The sequence below is a fragment of the Mobula hypostoma genome, chromosome 9 (genome assembly GCF_963921235.1).
Source record: "Mobula hypostoma chromosome 9, sMobHyp1.1, whole genome shotgun sequence".
NCBI lineage: Eukaryota > Metazoa > Chordata > Chondrichthyes > Myliobatiformes > Myliobatidae > Mobula > Mobula hypostoma.
This window is the reverse complement of record NC_086105.1, coordinates 147,854,642-147,880,288: the sequence shown is the minus strand read 5'-3', so window position 1 is coordinate 147,880,288 and position 25,647 is coordinate 147,854,642. Positions and strand designations below refer to the sequence as shown.

At 46.0% G+C, this 25,647-nt stretch overlaps 2 protein-coding genes across 6 annotated transcripts in view; both read left to right on the top strand.

The window, feature by feature from the left end:
* eef2k (eukaryotic elongation factor 2 kinase) overlaps nt 1-19,890 on the top strand; it is a 71,882-nt gene extending 51,992 nt beyond the window's left edge. For 2 of the 3 annotated variants that reach the window (XM_063059411.1, XM_063059410.1), the window contains 9 exons: nt 1,102-1,169; nt 3,446-3,520; nt 5,632-5,685; nt 5,823-5,888; nt 8,212-8,352; nt 10,167-10,355; nt 11,873-11,997; nt 14,418-14,596; nt 16,661-19,890. In XM_063059411.1, coding sequence (XP_062915481.1) covers nt 1,102-1,169; nt 3,446-3,520; nt 5,632-5,685; nt 5,823-5,888; nt 8,212-8,352; nt 10,167-10,355; nt 11,873-11,997; nt 14,418-14,596; nt 16,661-16,770 — 1,007 coding nt within the window. In that variant the 3' untranslated portion in view covers nt 16,771-19,890. The remainder of the gene's footprint in view (nt 1-1,101; nt 1,170-3,445; nt 3,521-5,631; nt 5,686-5,822; nt 5,889-8,211; nt 8,353-10,166; nt 10,356-11,872; nt 11,998-14,417; nt 14,597-16,660) is intronic. The other variant, XM_063059412.1, reaches the window with a different exon arrangement.
* A 1,016-nt stretch (nt 19,891-20,906) lies between these two features.
* Nucleotides 20,907-25,647, top strand: part of polr3e (polymerase (RNA) III (DNA directed) polypeptide E) — a 75,848-nt gene continuing 71,107 nt past the window's right edge. Inside the window, exons 1-2 of one of the 3 annotated variants that reach the window (XM_063059407.1) lie at nt 20,907-21,012; nt 21,193-21,285. The gene's annotated coding sequence lies outside the window, so the exon portion shown is untranslated. Of the gene's footprint in view, nt 21,087-21,192; nt 21,286-25,647 lie in introns of all 3 variants that reach the window. The other 2 variants (XM_063059408.1, XM_063059409.1) reach the window with 2 other exon arrangements.

The window sequence follows — 25,647 nt, the reverse complement described above, 5'->3', positions numbered from 1 at the left end:
GATACAGGTCAGCCCATTCTAACTATAAACACAAGAACTTCTGTAGATGCTGGAAATCCAGAGCAATACAAAATGCTGGAGGAACTCGGCAAGTCTGATAAAGGGTCTTGTCCTGAAGCATCAACTGTTCACTCCCCTCCATAGGTACTGCCTGACCTGCCGAGTTCCTCTAGCCTTGTGTGTGTGTGTGTGTGTGTGTGTGTGTGTGTGTATGTCGCTGCTGATCTAAGTAAATAGTATATGCTCAAAGGACTGAACATAGAACATTACTGTGGTGGGTACATGGAATGCCCTGCCAGAGGAGATGTAGAGGCAGATACATTAGGGACATTTAAGACACTAGACACATGGATGATGGCGAAATAGAGGGTTATGTGGGAAGGAAGGGTTAGATTGATCTTAGGGTAGTTTAAAGGGTTAGCAAAACATTGTAGGCTGAAGGGCCTGTACTGTGCTGTAATATTCTATCTTGTATGTGGCAGGAAACCAGAGCACCTGTGGAGGAACATGCAAACTCCACACCGTCAGCACTGGAGGTTGGAATGGAGCCCAGGCCACTGGAGTGCTGTGGCTGTAACATTAACTGCTATGCCATCCGTACACCCCAGGCAGAGCCCATTAGTGTACAGTATTAGAAATAGTCCTTTACTTTTCCAATCATCAGTCAATGGATCCCATTGTAAAATTGGAATAGGACTGTTTAAATGAATAGTTTCAAAATCCAATTAGTGTATGTGAAGATAGTTAAATTCTCTTTTTGCCCTTTGTTCCCTCCCTTGATTCTCCGATTGAGATTTCTGCTGCCTATATATAGTTAAGAAGAACTATTGCTGAAGGTGACCATTTGTAGGGTCATACAGCACAGAAACAAGTCCTTCTGCTCACTGCGTCTTTGCTGACCCTTTGGCCCAACCACACTATTAATGTTTGCTATGGTGGTACCTTCTATGTGTTGCTTACTCTAAAATTCCTGCCTAAATTCCTCTTGTATTTACGCAATGCTTCGGAGTGTAAGCTTGTTAGGGGGCAAACCCTTATTGCTCTTCACGGTGAGGTTAGGCACCTCTAATAATCTGCAGTTTTTCTTCTTGTTTCTGTTAGGTTGGACAGTGTTTAATGAGGTTGATAATCTAAGCAGTGAACACGATGGCTCACTGGGTGAGCGACGGGTAAGAACCCCCTGCTTTAATTGCAACCCTTGTAATACATATGGTTCTGTGTTAAATAGTCCTTAACTTGTGGAACTGTTTTTCATTCTATATGGTGGTATTTGTACAATACACACTTTCATGCCTTTGGTCTTTCTGTTTCTTATATCAGAAATGGTAGTCGAACTGTTTGGGTGTCAGGGTGGAGATATGTCTCTACCAAAGGAGGTGTAAGGCACTCCTTCCCTCCACTAGCCTGCAGGTCACCCTTGGACAAGGTGTAGCACCTGCTTCGCCCCCCGATCAGGGTCACGTGAAACCATGGGAGCAGATGGTGGATGACTGTATGAGCAGCCGGTGCAGATCACAAGTGCTGGTTATGCGACCACTGACGCCAGGCAGACGATCTCTCAAGAGTATTGATAATGGCTGGGGTCACCTATCTTGTAAAGACACTGCCCAGAAGGTGGCAATGGCAAACCGCTTCTGTAGAAAAAATTGCCGAGAACAGTCATGGTCATGGAAAGATCATGATCACCCATGTCGTGCAACACAGCACATGGTGATGACGACAAGCAGAACTGGTAATAGAATCAGAACCAGGTTTATTATCACTGATGTTAGTTGTAAAATTTGTTGTTTTGTAGCAGCAGTAGTACAGAGCAGGCATAACAAATTACTATTAGTTACTATAAAAAGTAAGTATGGCTGCTTCATTAGGTACCTCCTGAATGTCTACGGCCTTCTGCTGTTGTAGTTCATCCACTTTTAGTGTTGAGGAAACAGGTGGGCTGCAGAAGGACTTAGACCAGTGGTCTCCAACCACTGGGCCGCGGACCGGTACCGGGCCGCAAAACATGTGCCACCAGGCCGCGAGGAAACGATATGATTTGGCGATATGAAACGACATGAGTCAGCTGCACCTTTCCTCATCCCTGTCACGCACTGTTGAATTTGAACACCCCCCCCCCGCCCCATCGGCCGGTTGGCAAGAATATTGTCAATATTAAACCGGTCCGCGGTGCGAATAAGGTTGGGGACCCCTGACTTAGACAGATCAGGAGAATGGGCAAGAGAGTGGCAAATGAAATACAATATTGGAAAATGTATGGTCATGTACTTTGGTAGTAGAAATAAATGTGTATATTTTTCTAAATGGGGAAAAAATCCAAAAATCTGAGATGCAAAGGGACTTGGAAGTCCTCTGCAGAACACCTTAAAGGTTACCTTGCAGGTAGAGTCGTTGGTGTGGAAGGCAAATGCTATGTTAGCTTTCATTTCAAGAGGTCTAGAATACAAGAGCAGGGATGTGATGCTGAGGCACTGGTAAGGCCTCACCTTTAGAATTGTAAACAGTTCTGGGCTTCTCATCTAAGAAAATATGTACTGGCATTGGAGAGGGTTCAGAGGAGGTTCACAAGGATGATTCTGGGAATGAAAGGGTTATCATAAGAGGAACGTTTAATAGCTCTGGGTCTGTACTTGCTGGAATTTAGAAGTAATGGGGGAGGGGATCTCATTGAAACCTTTCAAATGTTGAAAGGCTTAGACAGAGTAGATGAGGAAGGGATGTTTTCCATGGTGGGGGAGTCTAGGACAAGAGGGCACAGCCTCAGGATAGAGGATGTCTATTTGAAACAGAGATGTGGAGAAATTTCTTTAGCCAGAGGGTGGTGAATTTGTGGAATTTGTTACCACAGGCAGCTTTGGAGGCCAGGTTGATGGTTGTGTTTAAGGTAAAACTTGATGGATTCTTGATTGGACATGGCACCAAAGGTTATGGGGAGGAGGCTGGGGAATGGGGCTGAGGAGGGAAAAAAGATCAGCCATGATTGAATGGCGGAGCAGACTCGATGGGCCAGATGTCCTAATTCCGCTCCTATGTCTTATGGTAATAAAGGTTGGGGACCCCTGGTGTAGAGACTGTTGTGAGTGAAAATCCCAGGAGATCAGCAGTTTATTACATGACTAATGTAATAAACAAATGTAATGGTCCTCTAAATGTCCCATTGACACTTTTGATTGGCTATCACAAACTGTTATGTCCATTATTCCTGCAGCTTAGTCTTTGTTGTAACCTCTTTCCCAGTTCCCAGAAAGGTTAACTCTGAAAAGTTATATCTTCTTCTGATGCAGCCTCACCTGTTGAGTATTTCCAGTTATTTTATTACGGATTCCTGCTGTCTGCATGTTTTTGATTTTTGTGTAATGTTCTTCCCTACCGCAGGTGTCAGGTTGAGAGCGGTACCCGAGCTTACTTTGTCTAATGGTCTTTTACTTTCTCTTTTTCCTGCCAGATGTCTGAATCGGGAGGGGACAGTGGATGTCCCAGTGAGCGGAGGAGTGAACTGGATGGGGAGTTGGCAGACCGGGTAATAAACAACATTTCCCTGTAATGGAGAGATAATGAGAGAGTTTGATGGGGTAGACAGAGAGAAAGGGAGGAGGGTGCTCCAGAGCTAGAGGGCGTCAGTGGAAGGCACATCCAGTGGGATGTTCAGAAGAGTCCAGAGGAGGATCACAAGAATGATCCTGGGAATGAAAGGGGTAACATACGAGGAGTGTTTGATGGCTCTGGGCCTGTACCTGCTGGAATTCAGAAGGATGGAGGGGGCGGGGGTTCTCATTAAAACCTATCAAATATTGAAGGGCCTAGATAGACTGGACATGGAGAGGATGTTTGCTATAGTGAGGGAGTCTAGGACCAGAGGGCACAGCCTCAGAATAGAAGGACGCCCCTTTAGAACAGAGTTGAGGAGGAATTTCTGTAGCCAGAGGGTGGTGAATCCGTGAGCTTTATTGCTGTAGATGGCTGTGGAGGCAAAGTAATTGGGTATATTTAAAGTTAAGGTTGATAGGTTTGTGATTAGTCAGAGCATCAAAGATTACGGGGAGAAAACAGGAGACTGGAGTTGAGAGGGATAGTAAATCTGCCACAGTTGAATGACAGAGCAGAGTTGATGGGCCAGAAGGCCTAATCCTTGTGCTATGTCTTCTGGTCTTGGTGCAGGCAGAGAGAGGAAGGAATGTGGAAGTTGACGATGTGGCCAGACAGGATAAGCTCGTGTTGGAGAAAGGAATGAAAGGAGCTGCTGAAGGTTGTGATGAAATGGGGGCAGGAGGAGATATCAGCACAGAACAGTCATCAGATGACCACCACCTGCTGTGTCTTTCCTGCACTCTCCTGTGCTGACCATGCCAAACTTCCTTAGCAGGGACCAGCCACAGGAGTGTGCAGCACAGACGGGAAGGAAACCGGTTATGTTGTCTGGCTGGTCTCTACTGGCAATGACGCAGAACCAAAGGAGTGTCAACCAGTGATAGAAACCTGCCACTCTATGACCATAAGACAAAAGAACAGAATCGGGCCATTTGGCCCATTGAGTCTGTTCCGTCTCAGATCCTAGGGTCCCTTCAGCACCTTTCTTTATTGAGGCTGTTAAAGAAACAGGTAGAGCAGACTCGTTGTGCTGGATGACCTAATTCTGCTCCTATGTCTGTGGTCTGCATGTGTGCAGAGCTAACTGAGCTGGGGTATGGAGTTAGCTCACTCAGCTAACTGAGTTCATGTATGGACATGAAGGCTGACTGATCCATTTGTCCCAAACCTTGGAAACTCGTTCTCTTGTTCTGTAAAATGACGCGACTGCTCAGGATAGTTAGCACTGGTGTGAACTTTTGCTACTATTTATATCATCACAGAAGTGCTGACTGTTCACCAGATGTGCAGCAAATGTCATGTGGAGTTGGAGGCTACCATAGACACTTAGTATTTAAGTTATAGAATTATACAGCACAGCTCAGGTCTCTGCCCATGAAAATGTGCCAACCCTTTGACTAATCTAAGGTCAATCTAATCATTCCCTCCCACAAAGCCTTCCATTTTCCTTTCATCCCTGTGTCTATCTAAGACTCTTGGATGCCTCTACCACCATTCCAACAATGTGGTCCAGGCGTCCACCCCTCTCAGTGTTTAAAAAAGAAAGTTGGGAGGTGTATGGAGGGTTATGTTGTACATGCGAGCTGATGGGACTAGGCAGAATAACAGTTCAGCACAGACAGGATGGGGCGAATGGCCAGTTTCTGTGCTACAGTGCTCTACCTTTGACATCCCTCTACACTTTCCTCCGAAAACCTTAAAATTATGCACACTCGTATTAGCTATTTCCATCATGGGAAAAGGCGCTGGCTCTCCACTTTATCGATGCCTCTTGTCCAGCTCTGTCAAGTCGCATCTCATCCTCCTCCTCTCTAAAGACCTACCTTGCGCAACCTGTTCTATAATGAAGTGCCCAGAAATGAACACCATACTCCAAGTATGGTCTAACTGGAGTTTTGTAGAGCTGTAACATTACCTCACAGTTCTCGAACTCATCCCCTGTGTTGTGAAGTCCAACACAACATGCGCATAATTCCACTCAAATCTATCTCTGAGTCCGATGTCACTGCCACCTGTGATGTTTTGCTTTATAATTCCTCTTAGGTAAACTCAAATGTGCGAAGGTATTGTGAATCTGATGAAGACAGTATCCGGCGGGTATGTAGAGCATTACGGTTATTCTTCAATGTCTATTCTGACCTTTGTTGGGTTCATTCCAGTGTGCTGTATTTCTTTCATAATTGTCTATGGTTTTATTTCTTAACATTCTTTCCTTCTGATTGTTGTTTGATCAGGGAAATGCGAGGCCCAGTGTGTGCCAGTCCCTAAACATCCTCAAATCCAGCCATAGGACTCTGCCGGTGACCATGCATGGCAGCTTGATCTTTTGCCTTCTGTTTGTGCTTTTTGTTGATCTTGCATGGTGTACACGGCGTGCAGATAGCTTGTCTGCTTTTACCGCACCACTTGCAGGTTTGGCTCCTGTCTGAACACAAAAAAAAAACTGGCCCAGAGGCCTGAGTTCCCCAGTTTGGACCATGTTCAGGAACAATTCATACCTTACAACCATCAGGCTCCTGAATTGGCGTGGATAATTTCACTCACCACAACTCTGAACTGATTTCACAACCTATAGACTCACTTTCAGGGACTTTTTACAACTCATGTTTTCAGTATTTTTGTTTACTTGCACAGTTTGTCTTCTTTTGCACATTGGTTGTCCATCTTTGTTTACATATTTTTTTGTAAATGCCTGTGAGAAATTGAATCTCAATGTAGTATATGGTAACATGTTGGTTCTTTGATAATAAATTTACTTTGAACTTTCAGCTCTCTCTTTAAATGGCCCCTGTGATCCAGTCTCCATAACTTTCTGAAGTCGAGAATTCCAGCGATGCAATTCCCTCTGCAAAACGTAATTTCTGTGCACCTCAAATTTAAAAGATCGCTCCCTCTTTTCTCTGTCCATAAGACAGGAGCAGAGTTAGGCCATTTGGCTCATTGAGTCTGCTCTGCCCTTCCATGGCTGATTTATTATCTCCCCCCCACCCCATAACCTTTGATGGTCTGACTAATCAAGAACCTATTAACCTCTGCTTTTTAAATGTTTATCACTGACTTGGCCTCCACAGCCATCTGTGGCAACGAATTCCTCAAATTCACCCAACTCTGGCTTAAAAAATTCCTCCTCATCTCTGTTCTAAAGTGATGTCCTCGTATACTGAGGCTATGCCCTCTGCTCCTAGATTCTCCTACTACAAGAAACGTCCTCTTTCAATATTCAATAGGTTTCAATGAGATTCCCCATCGTTCTTCTGTACCCCAGCGAGTACAGGCCCAGAGCCATCAAATACTACTATGAACCTCCTCTGGACCCTCCCCAATGCTAGCATATCTTTTCTTAGATAAAAGGCCCAGAACTGCTCATGATACTCCCAAGTGCAGTCTAACCAATACCTTGTATAGCCTCAGTCACACATGTATTGTCTTCCAGCCCCAGGACCGGCTGTCTTCTCTGGCCACCAGCCTGCAACATTTCTCCCTCCTCTGGTGTTTGTCCTTCGTCAAGAGACCTTCCATCACTCTCCATCCCCATATCCATGTCTGACGAAATGGTCTGTGGGACTGTTACTCGCAACTGGGGGGGAAATGGATGGCACTGGTTAACGTGCACATTATCCCTTCTGCTCTGCCTGTGTAGTCTAACACAGGGACTGAACATAGCTGGAACTGTTTGGGTTTAACTTGCAAACACAGTGTCAAGGTTATAGTAAATTTATAATCAAAGAACGTGTATGTCACCATACGCTACCTTGAGATTCATTTTCTTGCAGGCATTTACAGGAAAATAAAGAAATATATATATTTAAGGCAGAGTTGATAGATTCTTGATTGGTCAGAGCATGAAGGGATATGGGAAGAAGGCAGGAGATTGTGGCTGAGAGGAAAATGGATCAGCCATGATGAAATGGCAGAGCAGACTCGATGTGCTGAATGGCCTAATTCTGCTTCTTTGTCTTATGGTCTGATCACAAAGAGTTTATGAAAAGCTATAAGTAAACAAAGACTGACAAACAACCAATGTGCAGAAGAAGACAAATTGTGCAAATTTAAAAACAATACTGAGAACATGAGTTGTTTGTAGAGTCTTTGAAAGTGAGTCTTTAGGTTGTAGAGTCAGTTCATTGTTGAGGTGAGTGAAGTTATCTAAGCCAGTTCAGGAGCCTGATTGTTGAAGGATAATATCAGGTCTTGAAGTTGGTGGTGTGAGACTTAAGGTTCCTGTACTCCCTGTCCAATGGCAGTAGTGAGAAGAAAGCATGAGTTAGATGATGGGGATCTTTGATAATGGATGCTGCTTTCCTGTGACAGCACTCCTTGTAGTTTTGCACAATGGTGGGGACAGCTCTGCCTTTGGTGGACTGGACTGTATCTACCATCTTGTGTAGACTTTTCATACATAGCTAGCTTGAGGCAATTGCTAAGTAACTATTTCAGCGCTGCTCTGTTTGTATGCAGACGTGATTTTTGACAATGGTCTTTGCACAGAGCGCACTTGGTAAAGAAGTAGTTTGTGTGTTAAATCTGCTGGGCGAGTACTGCACCTTGAGCCTGTTGTCGGTGTGCAGACTGACCTGCTTCAAAGACAGCACACTGATGTATAACCTATGTTTTGTTATGAAGGATCACCATAACGAAGACAAGTGGAACCATTACCACTCCTCCAGAGCTCACTCGCACTGGCCTTCATGTGTGGCTGTTGAGGTGCAGCGACTTAATGCCTTCAAACAGGAAAAGAAAATTGGGAAGTCCATTCTGGGCAAGGTACGTCCAATGGTGGGGATCTCCCCTACAGTATGCTTTTCCGACTTAATTTATAGATTGAGTCAGTGGTGAGGAAGCAAATGTGATGTTAGCATTCATTTCAAGAGGACTAGAATATAAAAGCAAGGATGTAATACTGAGGCTTTATAAGGCACTGGTGAGGCCTCATTTGGAGTATTGTGAGCAGTTTTGGGTCCCTTATGTTATGGGGAGGGAACGTCGAGGGAACGTCGACTCAGACCATGAGAGGCCTGCATCGGGCATTTTCATGCCTTACAAGGTGCAGATTGGAAGTCTGTGTGGGGCGCCACTCCTCGCACAGACTAGAGCAATGTGTGGTTAAGTTCCTTGCTCAAGGATACAAACATGCTGCCACAGCTGAGGCGCGAACTAGTGACCTTCAAATCACTAGAGGAATGCCTTAACCACTTGGCCACGTGCCCAACACAACGTGCCCACGTTCCCCTGTGTTAGAAATGATGTGCTGACATAGGGGTCAAAGGAGGTTCACAAAAACAATTCCAAGATTGAGAGGCTTATCATATAAGAAGTGTTTGATGGCTCTAGCCTGTACTTGGTGGAATTTAGAAGAATGAGGGGGGATCTCACTGAAACCCATTGAATGTTGAAAGGCTTGATAGAGATGGTGTGGAGAGGATGTTTCCCATGGTGGTCTTGTGGACTCATGGCACTTTAACATCAGCACTCCGTACTTGGTAAATCACAGTGCCAGTAGGTAGAACATAAAACATTACAGCACAGTACAGGCCCTTTGGCTCTTTGGGAGTCTAGGACCGGAGGGCACAGCTTCAGAATAGGGTGATGACTACTTAGAACGGAGATGAGGAGGAATTTCTTCAGCCAGAGGGTGGTGAATCTGTGGAATTCTTTGCCACAGGTGGCTGGGGAGGCCAAGTCTTTAGGTATATTTAAGGCAGAGGTTGATGGATTCTTGATTAGTCAGAGCATGATGAGATACGGGGAGAAGGAAGGACATTGGGCCTGAGAGGGAAATGGATCAGCCATGATAAAATGGCAGGGCAGACTCGATGGGCCAAATGGCCTTATTCTGCTCCTATATTTTATGGCCTTTATGGACATGGAATATTGGCAGCTTCCAAATCCCTTATCAATTGCTGCACTGTCATAGCTTCAGGATATAGAACTCATTAAAATCTGCCTCATTAACCAAGGTTTGGCTGCATTCAAGTATCTCTGTGGCTGAGTGTCTAAAGTTTAGAGACAGATTGCCGATGCTGGAACCTGGAGTAACAATGTAGTGGATGAGCTCAGCAGGTAGAGCAGCATCTGTGGGGAAAGGAACAAAATTGCTGACTTTATTCTGCATTAACTCACAGACCCCTACACCAGTCTTCCAGCTGAGAGCAGTACTAGGATCCAGCTGTCTGCTCATTCCCTATCTGAAGGGCTGGGGTGAAGGGGCCTTGGCTTTTGGACTTCTTCCACTCTCACGGTAATGGAGAGGGTAAGAGGTGATGGATTCCACATACTGTCTCTATGTCTGACTGGACATTGTAAAATCAGGTGACCTGATGAAAGGTCTCGGCCCAAAACATTGACTGTATATTCCATATTCCTCTCCATAGATGCTGCCTGATTTGCTGAGTTCCTCCAGCATTTTGTGTGTGTTGCTCAAGAAAATTAACTATCCTACACCCTAATCCAGCAACCCTCGACTCATGTAGGTGATTCTGACCGTGGTCCTTCTGCCTTGAGAACCCCTATCCCCTGTTCTCTGTCTTGCCTCCCAGCTCTCTGTGACTCTCAGGGTAACAGTTCTGTTGCTTGTATAGGTGCATCTAGCCATGGTACGGTACCATGAGGCAGGCCGCTTCTGTGAAAAGCTGGAGGAGTGGGACCGTGAGTCTGCCGTCTTCCACCTTGAGCACGCCGCGCTCTGTGGGGAGCTGGAAGCCATCGTTGCCCTGAGTCTTATCTACCTGCAGTTACCCCACCACATCCTGACTGACGTCACTGTGGAGGTACGTCCGGCGATCTGTCTGTGATGTCTGTATCAATGGGTTTGTCATAGATGGTCACACAGCCCAGAGACAGGCCAATTGGCCTACCTTGTCCATGCAGAGCATGTTGTCTTGAGCCTACCCCATTTGTCTCTAAACCTTTCCTGTCTAATTAGTTAATTGCCCATTATGCCGCTGGATTTAGGGCAGCAATGAAGGTCCTCCATCTCTCTCTCTGTCCTTGGCCACATGGAAGCATTCTTCATTGCTGTTTCCATAACAGTTTTACCAGTCAGGGTTGTTAGCCCTGAGCTGAACCCCTGAACCTGGAGGACTGGTAGACCACTCTTAGTCTGTCCTCTACCATTTGACCTGCTAAGAGTTAAAGCTTAAAGCCCTGACTCCAGCCAACGTAGCTCTCCAGCTCACTGAGGCACACAAGCCTCCAAACCACAACAAGGTTGTGATCCTCTTGGAGGTCTCCTATCTGTGGATCTGTCCAAATACCTTACATTTATTTTCCACACGTACATCCAAACATAGAGTCAAATGCACTGTTTGCATCAACAGCCGTCACACTTAAAGGATGTACAGTGGACAGCCCCAAGTGTCGCCACACAATCCAGCACCGTGCCCACTGTACTCAGCAGAAAATGAGCAAACAAAACAAAATAATAACAGCAAGTCCATTTCCTCTTCCCACCCATGCACTCATTAAATGTTGTAATTGTACCCACCATGATTTCGGGCCAAAGGGCCTGGTTCCGGTGGTACTTTTCTGTGACTGTATTACACCTCTGTCACTCCTCCTGGCAGCTCATTCCATATAACCTCCACCCTTGGAGGTTCAACTTGCTCCTTGGGTCCCCTTTAAATCTTTAACCTCTCACTGTAAACCACTCTGGCTATAGACCCCCCCCCCCATGGAAAAAGATCAGCTTTATTTGTCACATGCTCTGTAATACGAAACATACAGTGAACTGTGTGGCTTCCATCAAATCAAATCAATGAGGATTGTGCTGGGCAGCCTACAAATGTTGCCATGCTCCCACCAACATAACTTGCCCACAGCTTACTAACCCTAACGTTCTGTAGAACGTGGGAGGAAACCGGAGCACCCAGAGGAAACCCATGCAGTCCCAGTGAGAACATACAAACTCCTCACGAATAGTGGCAGGAATCGAACCCTGTCTGGGGTTCACTGGCACTGTAAAGCGATGCATTAACCACTACACTACTGTGCCACTCATTGCTGTGACCATGCCCCTTTTCTATGCCCCTCATGATTTTATAAATCTCTATAAGGTCACATTCAAAGGTGTTCAGATTGGTGGCTTAATTGGCTGCTTGCTGTAAATTGCACCCTAGTTTATAGGTGAGGAGTGGAATCTGGGGGAGTTGTTGGGAGTGTGGGATTAGTGTGATAAATGTGTGCCTGATGACTGGTGTAGACGGAAGGATGTAATTCTGTGCTCTGATCCTCTGAATGTTTATAACTCGGTGACTGATGTGTCTCTGACTCTGGCATGTGTGGGCAGGACAGTGACGAGCATCGAAAGGTTGGCTTTGACTACCTGCTGATGGGTGCGGAAGCAGGGGATCGTCCGTCCATGATTCGTGCAGCTCGAGCCTTCGACACTGGAGTCAGCCTTGGTCCCGACCGGTACGTGACCCTCTCCCTCCCCCCACACAGTCAGGCTTGGAAGGCAGCAGGGACGTGGAGTGGGTGCTCCTGCCTCGCCGACCTCTTGTGTTGAGGGGTTTCTATCGTGACGGATATGTCAGCTATTGAAGTAGAAAGTGCAGACATGAGATCTGTTCTGATGCTGCTAAATTGGTAAAATAGTTCATTATTGTCACGTACGCAGTGAAAAGCCAGTTTTGCATACTGTTCCTACACGCTGCATCGAGGTAGGCCACTGCCTGTAAGGAGTTTGTACGTTCTCCTGTGTGGGTTTCCTCCGGGTGCTCTGGTTTCCTCCCACAATCCAAAGATGTACTGGTAGCTAGGTTAATTGGTCATTGTACATTGTCCCATGATTAGGCTAGGGTTGCTGGGAGGTGTGGCTCAAAGAGCCAAAAGGGCCTGTTCTGTGCTGTATCTCAATAAATAAACAAACAAACAGTGGGGTAGAAGCTGTTCTTCAGCCTGGTGGTATAGGTTGGCCACCACAAATCCAGGACGACTGGGACATGTACAGTGCCTGATTAGTGATTTTGTGGAATCACAGGCAAAAGGATTAAATAAATGAACACCTTGAACCAATTTGATGATCATCTCAGCTTTGAAGAATAAGGAAATAAGAAATGACAAATGAAAAACAACTGAAATTTATTGAAGTACAGTACAGACAAAATACCTTCTGTATTTCCTTACAGGAAGTTGGTTATTGCCACTTCCAAAGCAAAGAGCTGGATTGTACAACTAAGCAGAATTGCATGTCTGAAAGGGGGGTCATGTTTTTTGATTCGCTGTCAGCAAAGAACTATAGCAACTTTTCTTTTTGTTTCTCTATATAGTGGCATGCAAAAGTTTGGGCACCCCTGGTCAAAGTTTTTGTTACTGTGAATAGTTAAGTGAGTAGAAGATGAACTGATCTCCAAAAGTCATAAAGTTAAAGATGAAACATTCTTTTCAACATCTTAAGCAAGATTAGTGTATTATTTTAGTTTTCTACGATTTTAGAGTGGGGAAAAAAGGAAAGGAGCACCATGCAAAGGTTTGGGCACCCCAAGAGATTTGAGCTCTCAGATAACTTTTACCAAGGTCTCAGACCTTAATTAGCTTGTTAGGGCTATGGCTTGTTCACAATCATCGTTAGGAAAGGCCAGGTGATGCAAGTTTCAAAGCTTTATAAGTACCCTGACTCCTCAAACCTTGTCCCAATAATCGGTAGCCATGGGCTCCTCTAAGCAGCTGCCTAGCACTCTGAAAATTAAAATAAATGATTATCACAATCTCAATGGAAAAACATTGAGGAGGGGATACTTCCCATCCCCATACAGGCAATTTTGGCTGATGATAACCTACAAAGGTACATAAATACTATTGATAACTTGTGGGTGAAATGGACTCTTAAAATATGGGAAACTATTATAAAAGAATGTAAACTAGAGGGAGATACAGCAATTCTTAAATGGTGTGCATATAACTCGGATTTAACGCCGAATAAACTGGATGCTAGATTTAAGGACTGGACAGCCAAAGAAATAACAGTTCTTTGCGATATAATGAAAGAAGGAACACTGTTCAGTTTTGAAATGCTTAAAGAGAAACACTTATTAGAAAAACAGGACTTTTATCAGTATTTACAGATCCGACTGTATGTTAATAGGATGATTAAAAATGTAACCAAGGCAAGTACATGTTTGGCAGAGCTATTTAGAAAAGCATATGATTCAGATAACAGTAGTAGAATCATTTCAAACATGTATAAGAGTTCATCAAATCTTAAAACACATTCGACTTCATACATTAAAACAAAATGGGAGAAGGAAGGAGGAATAATTATATCTGAGGAAGAATGGACAATAATATGGAGGTATCAGTGGAAGTGTACCAGCTCACAGAAATGGAGGGAGTTCGGTTGGAAAAACTTGATAAGATATTTTATTACACCCTTTCAGAAATCCCATTATGATAGTAACCTCCCTGTTTGCTGGAGAAATTGTGGAAGTCAAAATGCAAACCATTATCATATTTGCTGGGAGTGCCCCGTTATCAAAGACTATTGGAGTGAGATACACAGTGCCCTACAAGACATGTTTAAATGTGAAATACCCTTAAAAAGTAAGACCATATATTTTGGGTATATACCTCAAGAATGGTTGAAAAGAGATAAATATTTAATGAATATACTGCTGGTGGCTGGTAAAAAGACTCTTACCAAGAAATGGTTATCACAGGAGATCCCAACTTTAAATGCATGGATGGAAATTACAATGGACATTTACAAAATGGAGAAGATAACAGCATTTGTTAATCAAAAGTTGGAACAATTTGATTCATACTGGAAAGAGGTGGGGCAGGCGTGGCAGGGATCATGCAGGTCTACGTGTAAAGTGACTAACTCCTTCCCACAGGGTGCGTGACTGGAAGGAAGCTCTATACTGGTACAATGCCGCTCTGAACATGACAGAGTATGACGAGGGAGGGGAATACGATGGCACGGGGGACGAGCCCAAGTACAATCTCCTGGCGCGAGAGGCAGAGATCCACATGACGGGGGGGTTTGGTGTCGAGCCGGATCCACAGACAGCAGGTAAACTTCTCCCCTGGACCACAGCCTTCTCTTTGCTTGTGTCCCGTCCCCTCCTTTATACTCCGTACACCGCTGCCCATGCACTGACGTTGGAGAAACTTAGACCGCATGGCCCTTCGGCCCAGCTTGTCTGTGCTGACCACAGTGCCTACCCGAGCCAGATTGAGGCACCTACATTTGGCCCATATTCACTAAACCGTCTCCTGCACTCAACGATTCAGGCATGGCTTCTTCTCTCCACCATCAGATTTCTACATGGACCTCAGTATTCCTCTCTGCGTCTGCATGTACTGCTGCTGCAAAACAACAAATTTCACGACGTATGTCAGTGATATTAAACTTGATTCTGATTCAATCCAAAGAAAACAACGCCTCGCCTCAGAGCCTTTGTTTCCGGCAAATCCACGTGTTGGATGCTGGTGTACTTGTCCACTGTGGAGAACAATCAGTGAGGTGCCCGTAATCCATATGGGCCGGTTAACTGATTAATGCACGAGGCAGATCAACTGACACAGGCCCTTCGGCACAGCCCATACATGCCAACCAAGCTGCCTACACAAGGTGGTTCTATTTGCCTCCACTCATCCCACATCCCTTTAAACCAGTGTTCCACAGACCCCTCTGTTAATGGTGGGGGTCTATGACATAAGAAAGGTTGGGAACCCCAATCTAAATCTTTCCTATCCATGTACTTGCCCAAAACTCTTTTAAACATTGTAATTGTACCCACCTCCACTGCTTCCTCCAGTGGCTCGTTGCATATTCCCACCACCTTCTCGATGGAAAGTTAGCACTCAGATGTTCTTTAAATCCTTCTGCTCTCACCTTGAATCTATTTCCACTAGATTTAGACTCCCCTACCCTGGGGAGAAGACTGTGACCTTTCACAATATCTGTGCCCCTCATGATTTTATACCCCTCTGTCAGGTCACCCCCTCAGCCTCCTTCACTCCAGTGAAAACAGTCTCAGTCTGTTCATAAACACAAGAGATTCTGCAGATGCTGGAAATCGAGAACAACGCACACAAAATGCTGGAGGAACTCAGCAGGTCAGGCAGCGTCTGTGGAAAAGAGTAAAGAGTTGATGTTTTGGGCCAGGACTGGAAGTGGTGGGGGGGGTGTGGAGAAGCCAGAATAAAGTGGTGGGCCGATGGGGAGGAGGACAAGCTCAGCAGGTGATAGGTGATAAACACGAGAATCTGCAGATGCTGGAAATCAAGAACAACACACACTAAATGCTGGCGGAACTCAGCAGGTCAGGCAGCATGAAGGGAAATTAATAAACGGTCAATATTTTGGGCTGAGACCCTTCCTCAGGACTGATAGGTGAGACCTGGAGAGCTGGGGAATGAAGCGAGAAACTGGGAGGTGAGAGGTGGAAGAGGTAAAGGGCTGAAGAAGGAGCAATCTGATAGGAGAAGGGGTGGACCTTGGGAGAACAGGAAGGAGGATGGGGGGGCCATGGACGTGATGGGCAGGTGAGGAAAAGAGAAGAGGTATGAAAGAAGGAGTGGGGAGAAATTACCAGAAGTTAGAGAAATTGATGTTCATACCATCAGGTTTGAGGCTACCCAGACAATGAGATGTTGCTTCTACAACCTGAAGATGGCTTAATCGTGACAGTAGAGGAGGCCATGGAACGAAATGTCGGAATGCAAACAGAAAATTGAATTGAAATGGTTGGCCACCAGGAAATCTTGCAGTGGATGGAGTGAAGGTGCTCGACAAAGCATTCCTTCAATCTAAGTTGGGTTTTACCAGTGTAGAGGGGGCTGCAGCGGGCACACCAGATACAGTTGATGATCCCAACATTTTGTGTGTGTGGCCTGGTCTATACAGTCTGTCTTTGCAATTCCAGTCCTGCTGGAGACTCTTTTCACATTCTCCAGTTCACTAAGTTCTGAATGTTTTCTTTGCCCTCCCTTGTCTAATCACATCCTTCGTGTAGTACATTCTCGGGCTCTTACCAGACTGGGGGCAGACGGTGAATGGAATGGGTTGGGTGATGGATACGGCATCACGATGTTTCACTTGCCTAACGTGGGGTTTTGATGCATTCTGCAGGCGATCTCTTCACCGAAGCAGCAGAGGCAGCCATGGCTAACTTGAAAGGCAGACTCGCCAACCAATACTACCAGCAAGCTGAGGAGGCCTGGGCCAGGATGGAGGAATGAATTAATGCTTTGCAAACTGCTGGGGGCGATTCAGTGACCACTGGCTGTCTTCCCATGTCACCGATGGACCCTTGGGGCCTCCTCCGCTGTCTTTCATTGTGTGATGGATGATGCCGTGGGCTTGTGTGGCTGCTCGTGGTACAGTTAGCACTGGCGTCGTGTGGAGTTTAACAGCACTTTCTATGTATATACTTTGTGTTGGGGCTGTTGCAGAACTTGAACTTTCCTTATGATTAGATGGTAGGGCCAGGATGTGCTTTTTTGACTAAATATATCTATTTTTATTTCGAGATACAGCGTGGAATAGGCCCAACAAGCTGCAGTGTCCAGCAGCCCATCCGGAATTGTCCCGAGCTGTAGTTGTGCTAACCACTACGCTACATGATGCCCAAATCATAAATGACTTCCTGGTTCTAACATTTACTCTTAAGGAAATTTCCTCATGGTTACTACACTTGCAGTTCTATCAGTTTTCAGCTCTGGGTTTACAGAAAAGCTATTCTGATAGTAAAGCAGCAGGAAATTACTGAATGTATGTTACCATTTTGCAAAATGAATGTCTGGTGTTGATGATTCAGATTAATTTATCACCCGTTCGTCAGAACATACAGTTAAATGTGTCATTTGGGTTAACAACCAACAGTCTGAGGATGTGCTGGGGGCAGCCCACAAGTGTCACCACACATTCCAGCACCAACATAGAATGTCCACAATGAACAACACAGACCACAACAACACAACATACCAGGCAACAACAGTGAAACAAGCCCTGCTCTTTTCTTTCTTTCTTTCTCTCTCTCTCTCTCTCTCTCTCTCACACTCACACACACACTCTCATACTCATACACACACTCACACTTACCTCTAACTCCAGGATGACTGATAATAATAGCACTATTAGTTGAGGGAGGGGTATAGATGGGGTAAATGCAAGCAGGCTTTTTCCATTGAGACAGGGCAAGACTAGAACTAGAGGTCTTGGGTTAAGGGTGAAAGGTGAAATGTTTAAGGGAACATCTTCACTCGGAGGGCAGTGGAACGAGCTGCCAGGTGGAAGTTCTGGATGCAGAAGTTTGGATAAACCGGTGGATGGGTATGGAGGGATATGGTTTAGGTGTGCATCAATGGGAATAGACTGAGTAACAATTCGGCATGGACTAGGTGGGTTGAAGGGCCTGATTCTGAGCTATAGTACAGTATGATTCTAATACTGAGAATAAATTGGGCCATGGGTTCTTTAATGGCTCAGGAAGGGAGTGACTTTACAGTGCTGGGATTCGCCTGAGACGCTCCACTCTACAGAAGGCAGCTACCTTTGTGGTCTGTGCACATTCTGAGTCCCAGGATGACATGACTTATGGACATGGTGACTTCCTACCATTCCAAATGCAGATGTGCTCTGAATTCCTCTTCCAGCTGTGGTTTGGAGCCACTGTCCATAAGGTAAATCCTGCCTGAGAGAACATACGGCATCCTTTTTAATCTACTCTAAGATCAATCTAACTCTTCTCTCCCACCTTGCCCTCCATTTTTCTATCATCCATGTGCCTAACTAAGAATTTCTTAAGTGTCCCTAATGTATCTGCTTTTATCACCACCCCTGGCAAGGTGTTCCACACACTCACCATTCTCTCTGTAATAAAAAAAAAATCTGGCATCCAGCCTGCATACTTTCCTCCAATCATCTTAAAATTATGGCACCTCATGTTAGCAATCACTGCTCTGGCTGTTTTTTCTCTCCCCCCTCCCCCCTCCCTCTTCTCCATCATCTTGTACACTTCTATCAAATCACCTCTCATCATCCTCCAAAGAGAAAAGCCCCAGCTCTCTCAACTGGCCTCAAGACATGCTCTCCAATCCAGGCAGCATCTTGGTAAACCTCCTGTGCACCCTCTAACACTTCCACACGCTTCCACCTCATGCACCTTAACCATATCAACTTGGACAACAACTTCAAGGGTTCATAACCACAAGAGATTCTGCAGATGCTGGAAATCCAGAGTAACACACAAAATGCTGGAGGAGACCAGCAGGTCAAGCAATATCTATGGAGAGGAATAAACAGTCAATGTTTTGGGCCAAGATTTGGTGAAGAGTATCAGTCCAAAATGTTGGCTGTTTATTCCTCTCCATAGATGCTGCCTTATTTGCTGAGTTCCTCACACATTTTTCTGTAACTTTGAGGGTCTGTGATCTAGGCTCCGAGTTCTATCTGATCCTCCACACTGCTCAGAATCCTGCCATTAACCCTTCCAGTCTGTAATGTGATGGCATTGTTAACAACACCAGCCTGATTTTCTGGATCAAGACTCAGTCCATAGCAGACTTGAAAGCTTGTCCTTGAATAGCTGCATCACCCTCTGAATGTCAAGCACAGTGTTATCATGTTAACTGTTCAGGTAGGGCTGGATGTGTAGCTTCTCAGCTTCATGTACTCGTTGCCTTATTTAAATAAAAGGCCACTCCCTGTCCAAAACCTTGCATGTTTTAACCCTCCAGCCCGAGCCATTGTTAGCTAACCCTCAGAATTTCTGGCTGCACAGTGCGAGCACTTTGTAGTCAGCTTTGTACCATACTTGAGAGCAAGTACCACGAAGAGTAACAGCCGAGGTAGCAGCAGATCCCAAGAAAGCCTGTAGTCTTGACCACTGGAAGTAGCTATCATTAATCTGGAAAGGGGTTCAAAGATATGCACATAGTCATTGAAATTCGATAATCAAAGAGTGAAGTATAAATACGAATAAAATCACACTGCTGGAAATGGGCAGCAATGCAGAGATGAACATCAGCATGAAAAGAACATCAATTTGGCGTTCTGGGATAATCCTTTATATTTAGGCATGTTGCAAAATACTAAAAATCTAAATTGTTGGAAATAGCATTGCGCAGCAGCTGTGGTGAGGGAAACTGTTTTGGGTCGTTGATCTTTTAAATTGCCATAATTCATGTCTCTTCAATGTTAAGATCAAGAATAATCGTACATTGATGTCAGTTTGGGTTTTACAAAGGGGACAAGTGCCCTTCTGCAAATAGGGACAGGCACTTGTTCCCTAGAAATTTACAGTTTTTGTGTAATATGAATGAGCTTGGCGAGAATAAATTCCTTTTTACTCTTTTCAGTTAAGGTGTTTTTATTATCATTATATGTGAAAGTTAAGCTGCAGCTGGAATAGATTTCCAGTTCCTGACTGACCGGCCTAAAGCTTTATGTGGATATGCAAGTGTAGTTCAGATCAGGCAGGATCTGTGAATGGTATTGAGTTGGTGAAGTATAGCCCTCCGGGTACGGGGGAGAGCCCCCCGCGTGTCCGTGCAGTTTGGTCCTCCATTATAGGAGTATGGTGAACGGCAAGGCAGAGGAGCAGAATTTGGCCATTCAGCCCATCGCATCTGCTTCGCCTTTCTATCATGGCTGATTTATTAGCTCTCAACCCCATTCTCACAGTGGCAGTGTTATGCGGTCCTGCAGCCACCAGGACTCCCCGTCCATCCGTGTTCCCGTTCAATTCGGTTCTCCGACCAACAGGAGTTCACTGGTCCGGTGGATTGAGTTATGCAAACCGCCTGCCCTCTGCACCCTGTCTGACCGTGTAATGTGGTCCTCCAGCCGCCAGAGACTCGCGTCCTGCTGTAATGCAAGCCTCCGACCGCCAGGGCCCCCTGTCCAGGTGTAATGTGATCCAGCAGTTGCAAGACCACCACTCCCCGGCCGGTGCCATGCTGTCCTCCGGCCGCCAGGGCCCCTCCCCGTGACGGTGTGCAATGAGCTCCTCCAATCACCAGAGGGACACCGCGTTCAGGAGTAATGCGGTCCTCCGACCGCCAGCAACATCCCGCACCTTCATTTAGTACGGTCTTTCAATTTCCAGAGCCATCCAGCGTCCTAGCGTAATACGGTTCTCCGACCGCCATATAAATACCGTGAACTGGCGCAATGTGGTTCTCCGACCGTCAGAACCATTCCGCGTCCTGGTGTAATACGGACCTCCGACCGCCAGATATACGCCGTGACCTGGTGTAATGTGGTCCTCCGCCGCCAGAGCTACCACGCGTCCTGGTGTAATGTGGTCCTCCGCCGCCAGAGCTACCACGCGTCCTGGTGTAATGTGGTCCTCCGACCGCCAGAGAGCTTGCGCTGGGGATTGTGGGTAGGAGTCGGGCCCACGTGTCGGCTCCATGGCTGCGGGCGGCCTGAGTCATTTTGCCGGTACCGCCTGAGGGAGTGAGCGGCTGGGGAGCGCGGTGAGTCCGGGGCCGGGAAAAGGGCAGCAGCGGCGGCGGCACAGTGAATCCTCGAGTGTGCGGTGGACAGCGCGGTGAGGCCTAGGCCTGGAGTCTGGTTACAGCAGCGGGCTAGATTAAGACAGATGTCCGTTTCGTGGACTGCCCTGACCGGCGACTTTCTCTCTGTGTCCACTACAGGCCGAGGCCCCTGGTCGTCCTTCCTTTACCCCCGATGAGGCGGTTCCGTTCCCGCGGTGGAAGTGGTCAGCGCGACCCAGGCTCCGCCAGCAGGTAACGGCAACGGCGTCGGTACGGCTGCCGGCGGACAGAATCCCACCGGGCAGCTCTGCATGTGGCACAAACTGGGGTACAGAGGTGGCTTTGAATGGGTGCCGTCCCGTGAATAGGACGGAAAGAGGGAGCCAGCCGTCCCCGGTGGGGAAGAAGGCATGCTGTCCCGGTGGAGAGGGAGGAAAGGAGGTTGGGTTCCGTCCCCGGAGTGGAGGTGGAGGAGGCAGTGTGGGTGCCATCCCCAGTGAAGAGGAGGGAAGGAGGGTTCCCTCACCGAGGAGGAGCGAGAGAGGGTGGCTTACTCGGTGAGGAGAATGGAGGATGGGTGCCGACCCCGGTGAAGAGCAGGAGGGAATATAGGTTTCGTCCCCGGTGAGGAGGAGTGAAGGGGGTTCTGAAACAGTTACTTCCCCCAAAGCTGATCAATGCCTCCTCTTACTAACCCACCCCTCCACTTCCCAAACCAGCACTACTTCATCATTTCTTGTCGGTCAGCTTATGTGCAGACATTCCTGTGCCTAGTGTCATTTATGGATATACAATCAATCTCTGTATATATGCTATTTTATGTAGTAATAATTTTGTTCTCCTTTACACTTGTGTGCTGGAAATGACACTAAACATCTTGAGTAAGTGTCAGTTATGGAGCCCAACCCTAACACATGGGAGTTTTTGGATATTAAGCCATGTTTGCTTACTCAAGGCTGCAGGCCCTAAGCAAAGCTTCTCTTGACTTGTTATTGAAGTGTGCACAGAGAGCAAAGCCTTTTCCTCCCCTCTAATCGTCTGTTGTGTTTTCTGAGTCATTCACCTCAGTGAGCCTGCAATCCACATACTTATTGCGTGATGTGTTGTCTGTTGTAGCAACGCGCATGAGTACAGACCAGCCTTTAATGCGTTTGTAATATAATAGGTTGTTTTTCATCTGTTTCTGGAGTCAGCATAAAGGGTGCTTGTGAAGTGTGGAGGTTCAGGGCAATGATTACAGTTGTAGTTGTACAGAAACGAGTGGGGAAAAGGCCATTAACATCATAAAGGAACCCACACACCCAGCTCGTGGACTGTTTGTCCCAGTCCTACCAGGGTGAAGGTTATGTAGCATCCACACCAGGACCACCAAACTCAAAAACAGTTACTTTCCCCAAACAGTAAGGCTGATCAACACCTCCACCCACTGACCTACTCCAACCACCAATACTTTATCATTTCCTGATGGAGTCACCTTGCATACAGACACTCCAGTGTCTAGCATCGCTTTATGGACATACAATCCATAAAGTTCAGTATGAGCCCCCAAATTCTCAAGACCTTGTATAGGGGCACCGTTGAGAATATCATAACTGGCTGTATCACTGCCTGGTACGGGAACTGCACCAACCTTGATCGCTGGGCACTGCAGAGAGTGGTACAGACAGCCCAGTGCATCTGTGGATGTGAACTTCTCTCCATTGAGGACATTTACATTTACAGTGTGTAAAGAAGGCCTGGAAGATCATCGGGGACACCAGTCACCCCAACCATAAACAGTGTTAGCTGCTTCCATCTGGCAAACGGTACCACAGCATTAAAGCCAGGACCAGCAAGCGATGGGACAGCTTCTTTCTGCAAGCCATTAGGCTTGTCAATTCACATGTCTGTACATTGCGACAGAGTCATAACGCAATCCATGTATATAAGCTTGACGAAGGGTCTCGGCCTGAAACGTTGACTGTACCTCTTCCTAGAGATTCTGCCTGGCCTGCTGCGTTCACCAGCAACTTTGATGTGTGTTACTTATATAAGCTATCTTATGTATTTATATTTATTGTGTGCTACATCAGATCCAGAGTACAATTATTTCGTTCTCCTTTACGCTTGTGTACTGGAAATGACCTTAAACCAGGGGTCCCAACCTTTTTTCTGCACCGCGGGCCGGTTTATTATCGACAATATTCTTGCGGACCGGCTGACCCCGGAGGAGGGGTGGTAGGATTGCCAACGGACAAGAGTAGCAGTCAAATACATTGTGTTTTCCCGAGAAAGACTACAATGACCATGAAGCCTTGCGCGGGCATCTGTGTGCGCATGTGTGTACATGCCGATTTTTTTCTACAAGCGTTTTTGGCAATTTTATTCGGGGGGGGTGGGTGTTAATCATGACCGGAATATGGGTGATAAGTGGCTAATACACTCAATTTCGTTTCTAAAACGGTTTATCTAATGAATTTAATATTAAACACACAGCGCATGTGTTTTCCTCACATGCATATAGTGATAGGTCAATTATCAGGGGAGCTTGAAGTAAATGTTGAATGAACTTCCAGTAGAAGTGGTAGAGGCAGTTTCGATATTATCGTTTAAAGTTAAGCTGAACAGCTATATGGTCAGAAAAGGAATGGAGAGTTATGGGCTGAGTGCGGGTCGGTGGGACTAGGTGAGAGTAGCGTTCGGCACGGATTAGAAGGGCCGAGATGGCCTGTTTCCGTGCTGTAATTGTTATATGGTTATATAACCATATAAAAATCACTTATAAGTCAATAGCATCATAACATTTTAAGTAATGTTTGGATATTAAACACAGCACATATTTTCCCCGTATGAACATATAAAATCATTGCAACACACCAGTATCGCTGAATCAGTGGGAGCCCTGGGCTTGTTTCCCTGCAACAAGACGGTGCCATCGAGGGGTGATGGGAGACATCGATACTCGAAGGGGGTTCCTTATGTCCAGTCTATTCCGCAATTTAGTTTTCGTTGCATTCATTGCAGAGATATGTTGGAAATGGAAGCAACGTTTTCAGTGCTTTCGTGGCTATCTCAGGATATTGAGCCTTGACTTTGATCCAGAATGCTGGCAGAGATGTTATGTCAAACATACTTTTCAGCCCGCCGTCATTTGCAAGCTCGAGTTGATCTCCTTCCCGCGCTGACATTGATGACGCGTGGGTAATGACCGCGTGTGTTCAAGTTCAGCAGTGGGCGTGACAGGGAATGAGGAAAGGTGCAGCTGACTCATATCGCCAAATCATATTGTTCCTCGCGACCCAGTAGCACATGCTTTGCGGCCCGGTGGTTGGGGACTGCTGCCTTAAACAATCTAGAATCAGTGAAGATCCCTGTTGGTGAGGTTTGACAGAGGTGTTTTCCATCCTGTTATTTCACACCCCCCCCCCCCATCCAGCTGTTTGCTGCTCTCCCTGGTTTGGTTCTAAACTCTGAGGAAAAGTTGTCTCATTTCTCTACTTTAAAATTAAAGTCCTTTCTTTCTGCTGGTAGAGAGCTGGAAATAGGCTGTTCAACCCATCTTGTCCATGGTGACTATCCCATCTGCCCATGTTTGTCCCTTTGCTGTCTAAACTTCTCCTTATCCAGATGGATATTGATTGTTGATTGTCCCTGCCTCAACCACTGTTTCTGGCAGTTCACCACCCCTCTGCGTGAAGAAGCAGCCCCAATATCCCTTATCTGTCTCTCGTTTCTGATCTTAAATGTATGGCCTTTTGTTTTTATACCAGCTGTGCAGCAAAAAGGCTACATTGTTTCACCATAGCTATGCCCCTCGTGGTCTTAAATACTCATATATACTTTTAGGAGTTTGTGTGTCGCTCAGTGACTGAGTGGGTTTTTTCTGGGTGCTCTGCTTTCCTCCTACGTTTCACAGACGTACAGGTTCGGCTTAGTAAGTTGTGGACGTGCTATGTTGCCGGTGGAAACATGGCAACACTGAGCTGCCCTCAGCACATCCTCACGCTGTGTTGGTCATTGACAACGTTTCACTCGGTGTCCATGTACATGTGTCGAGTACTTTTTAAAATTATTTGCATAATTCGGCTTTTGCACATTGGTTGATGTCAGTCTTTGCTTACGTAGTTTTTCATTAATTCGATTCTGTTTGATTCTTGTCATGTCCTGCAAGAGAATGTACCTTAGGGTAGTATATGGGGACGTATATGTACTTGGATTACTTTGAACTTGACTTGACAAATAAATCTAACTAATTTAACCCCTATATTCTTGGTGGCTAGTAGTAAATTGCTGTGGCATTGTGGCATGATTCAAGAACATTTTAAAGACGGGAGGTCACGGGTTTAAGACCAACTCCTGAGAGTAGAGCAGCAAATCTCGGCCAATGCTTTGACGTTGGACTGTGGGAGTGTAACCCCGTCAGTGCGAGGTTTAATGGCGGTTGTACCTGCCATGTCAAAACAAAAGTACACAAAACTCTTTTGATTTGGGCTGAGGTGATTCCCTCCTACATTTAAGTCAATATTTATACTTCTGCCTGCAATTTCTAAAACAAATTATCCAGTCATTTGAAGGTTTATAAGTCATTGGCCAGACTACCTTTCGAGTATTGTGTGCATTTCTGAGCCCCATAGC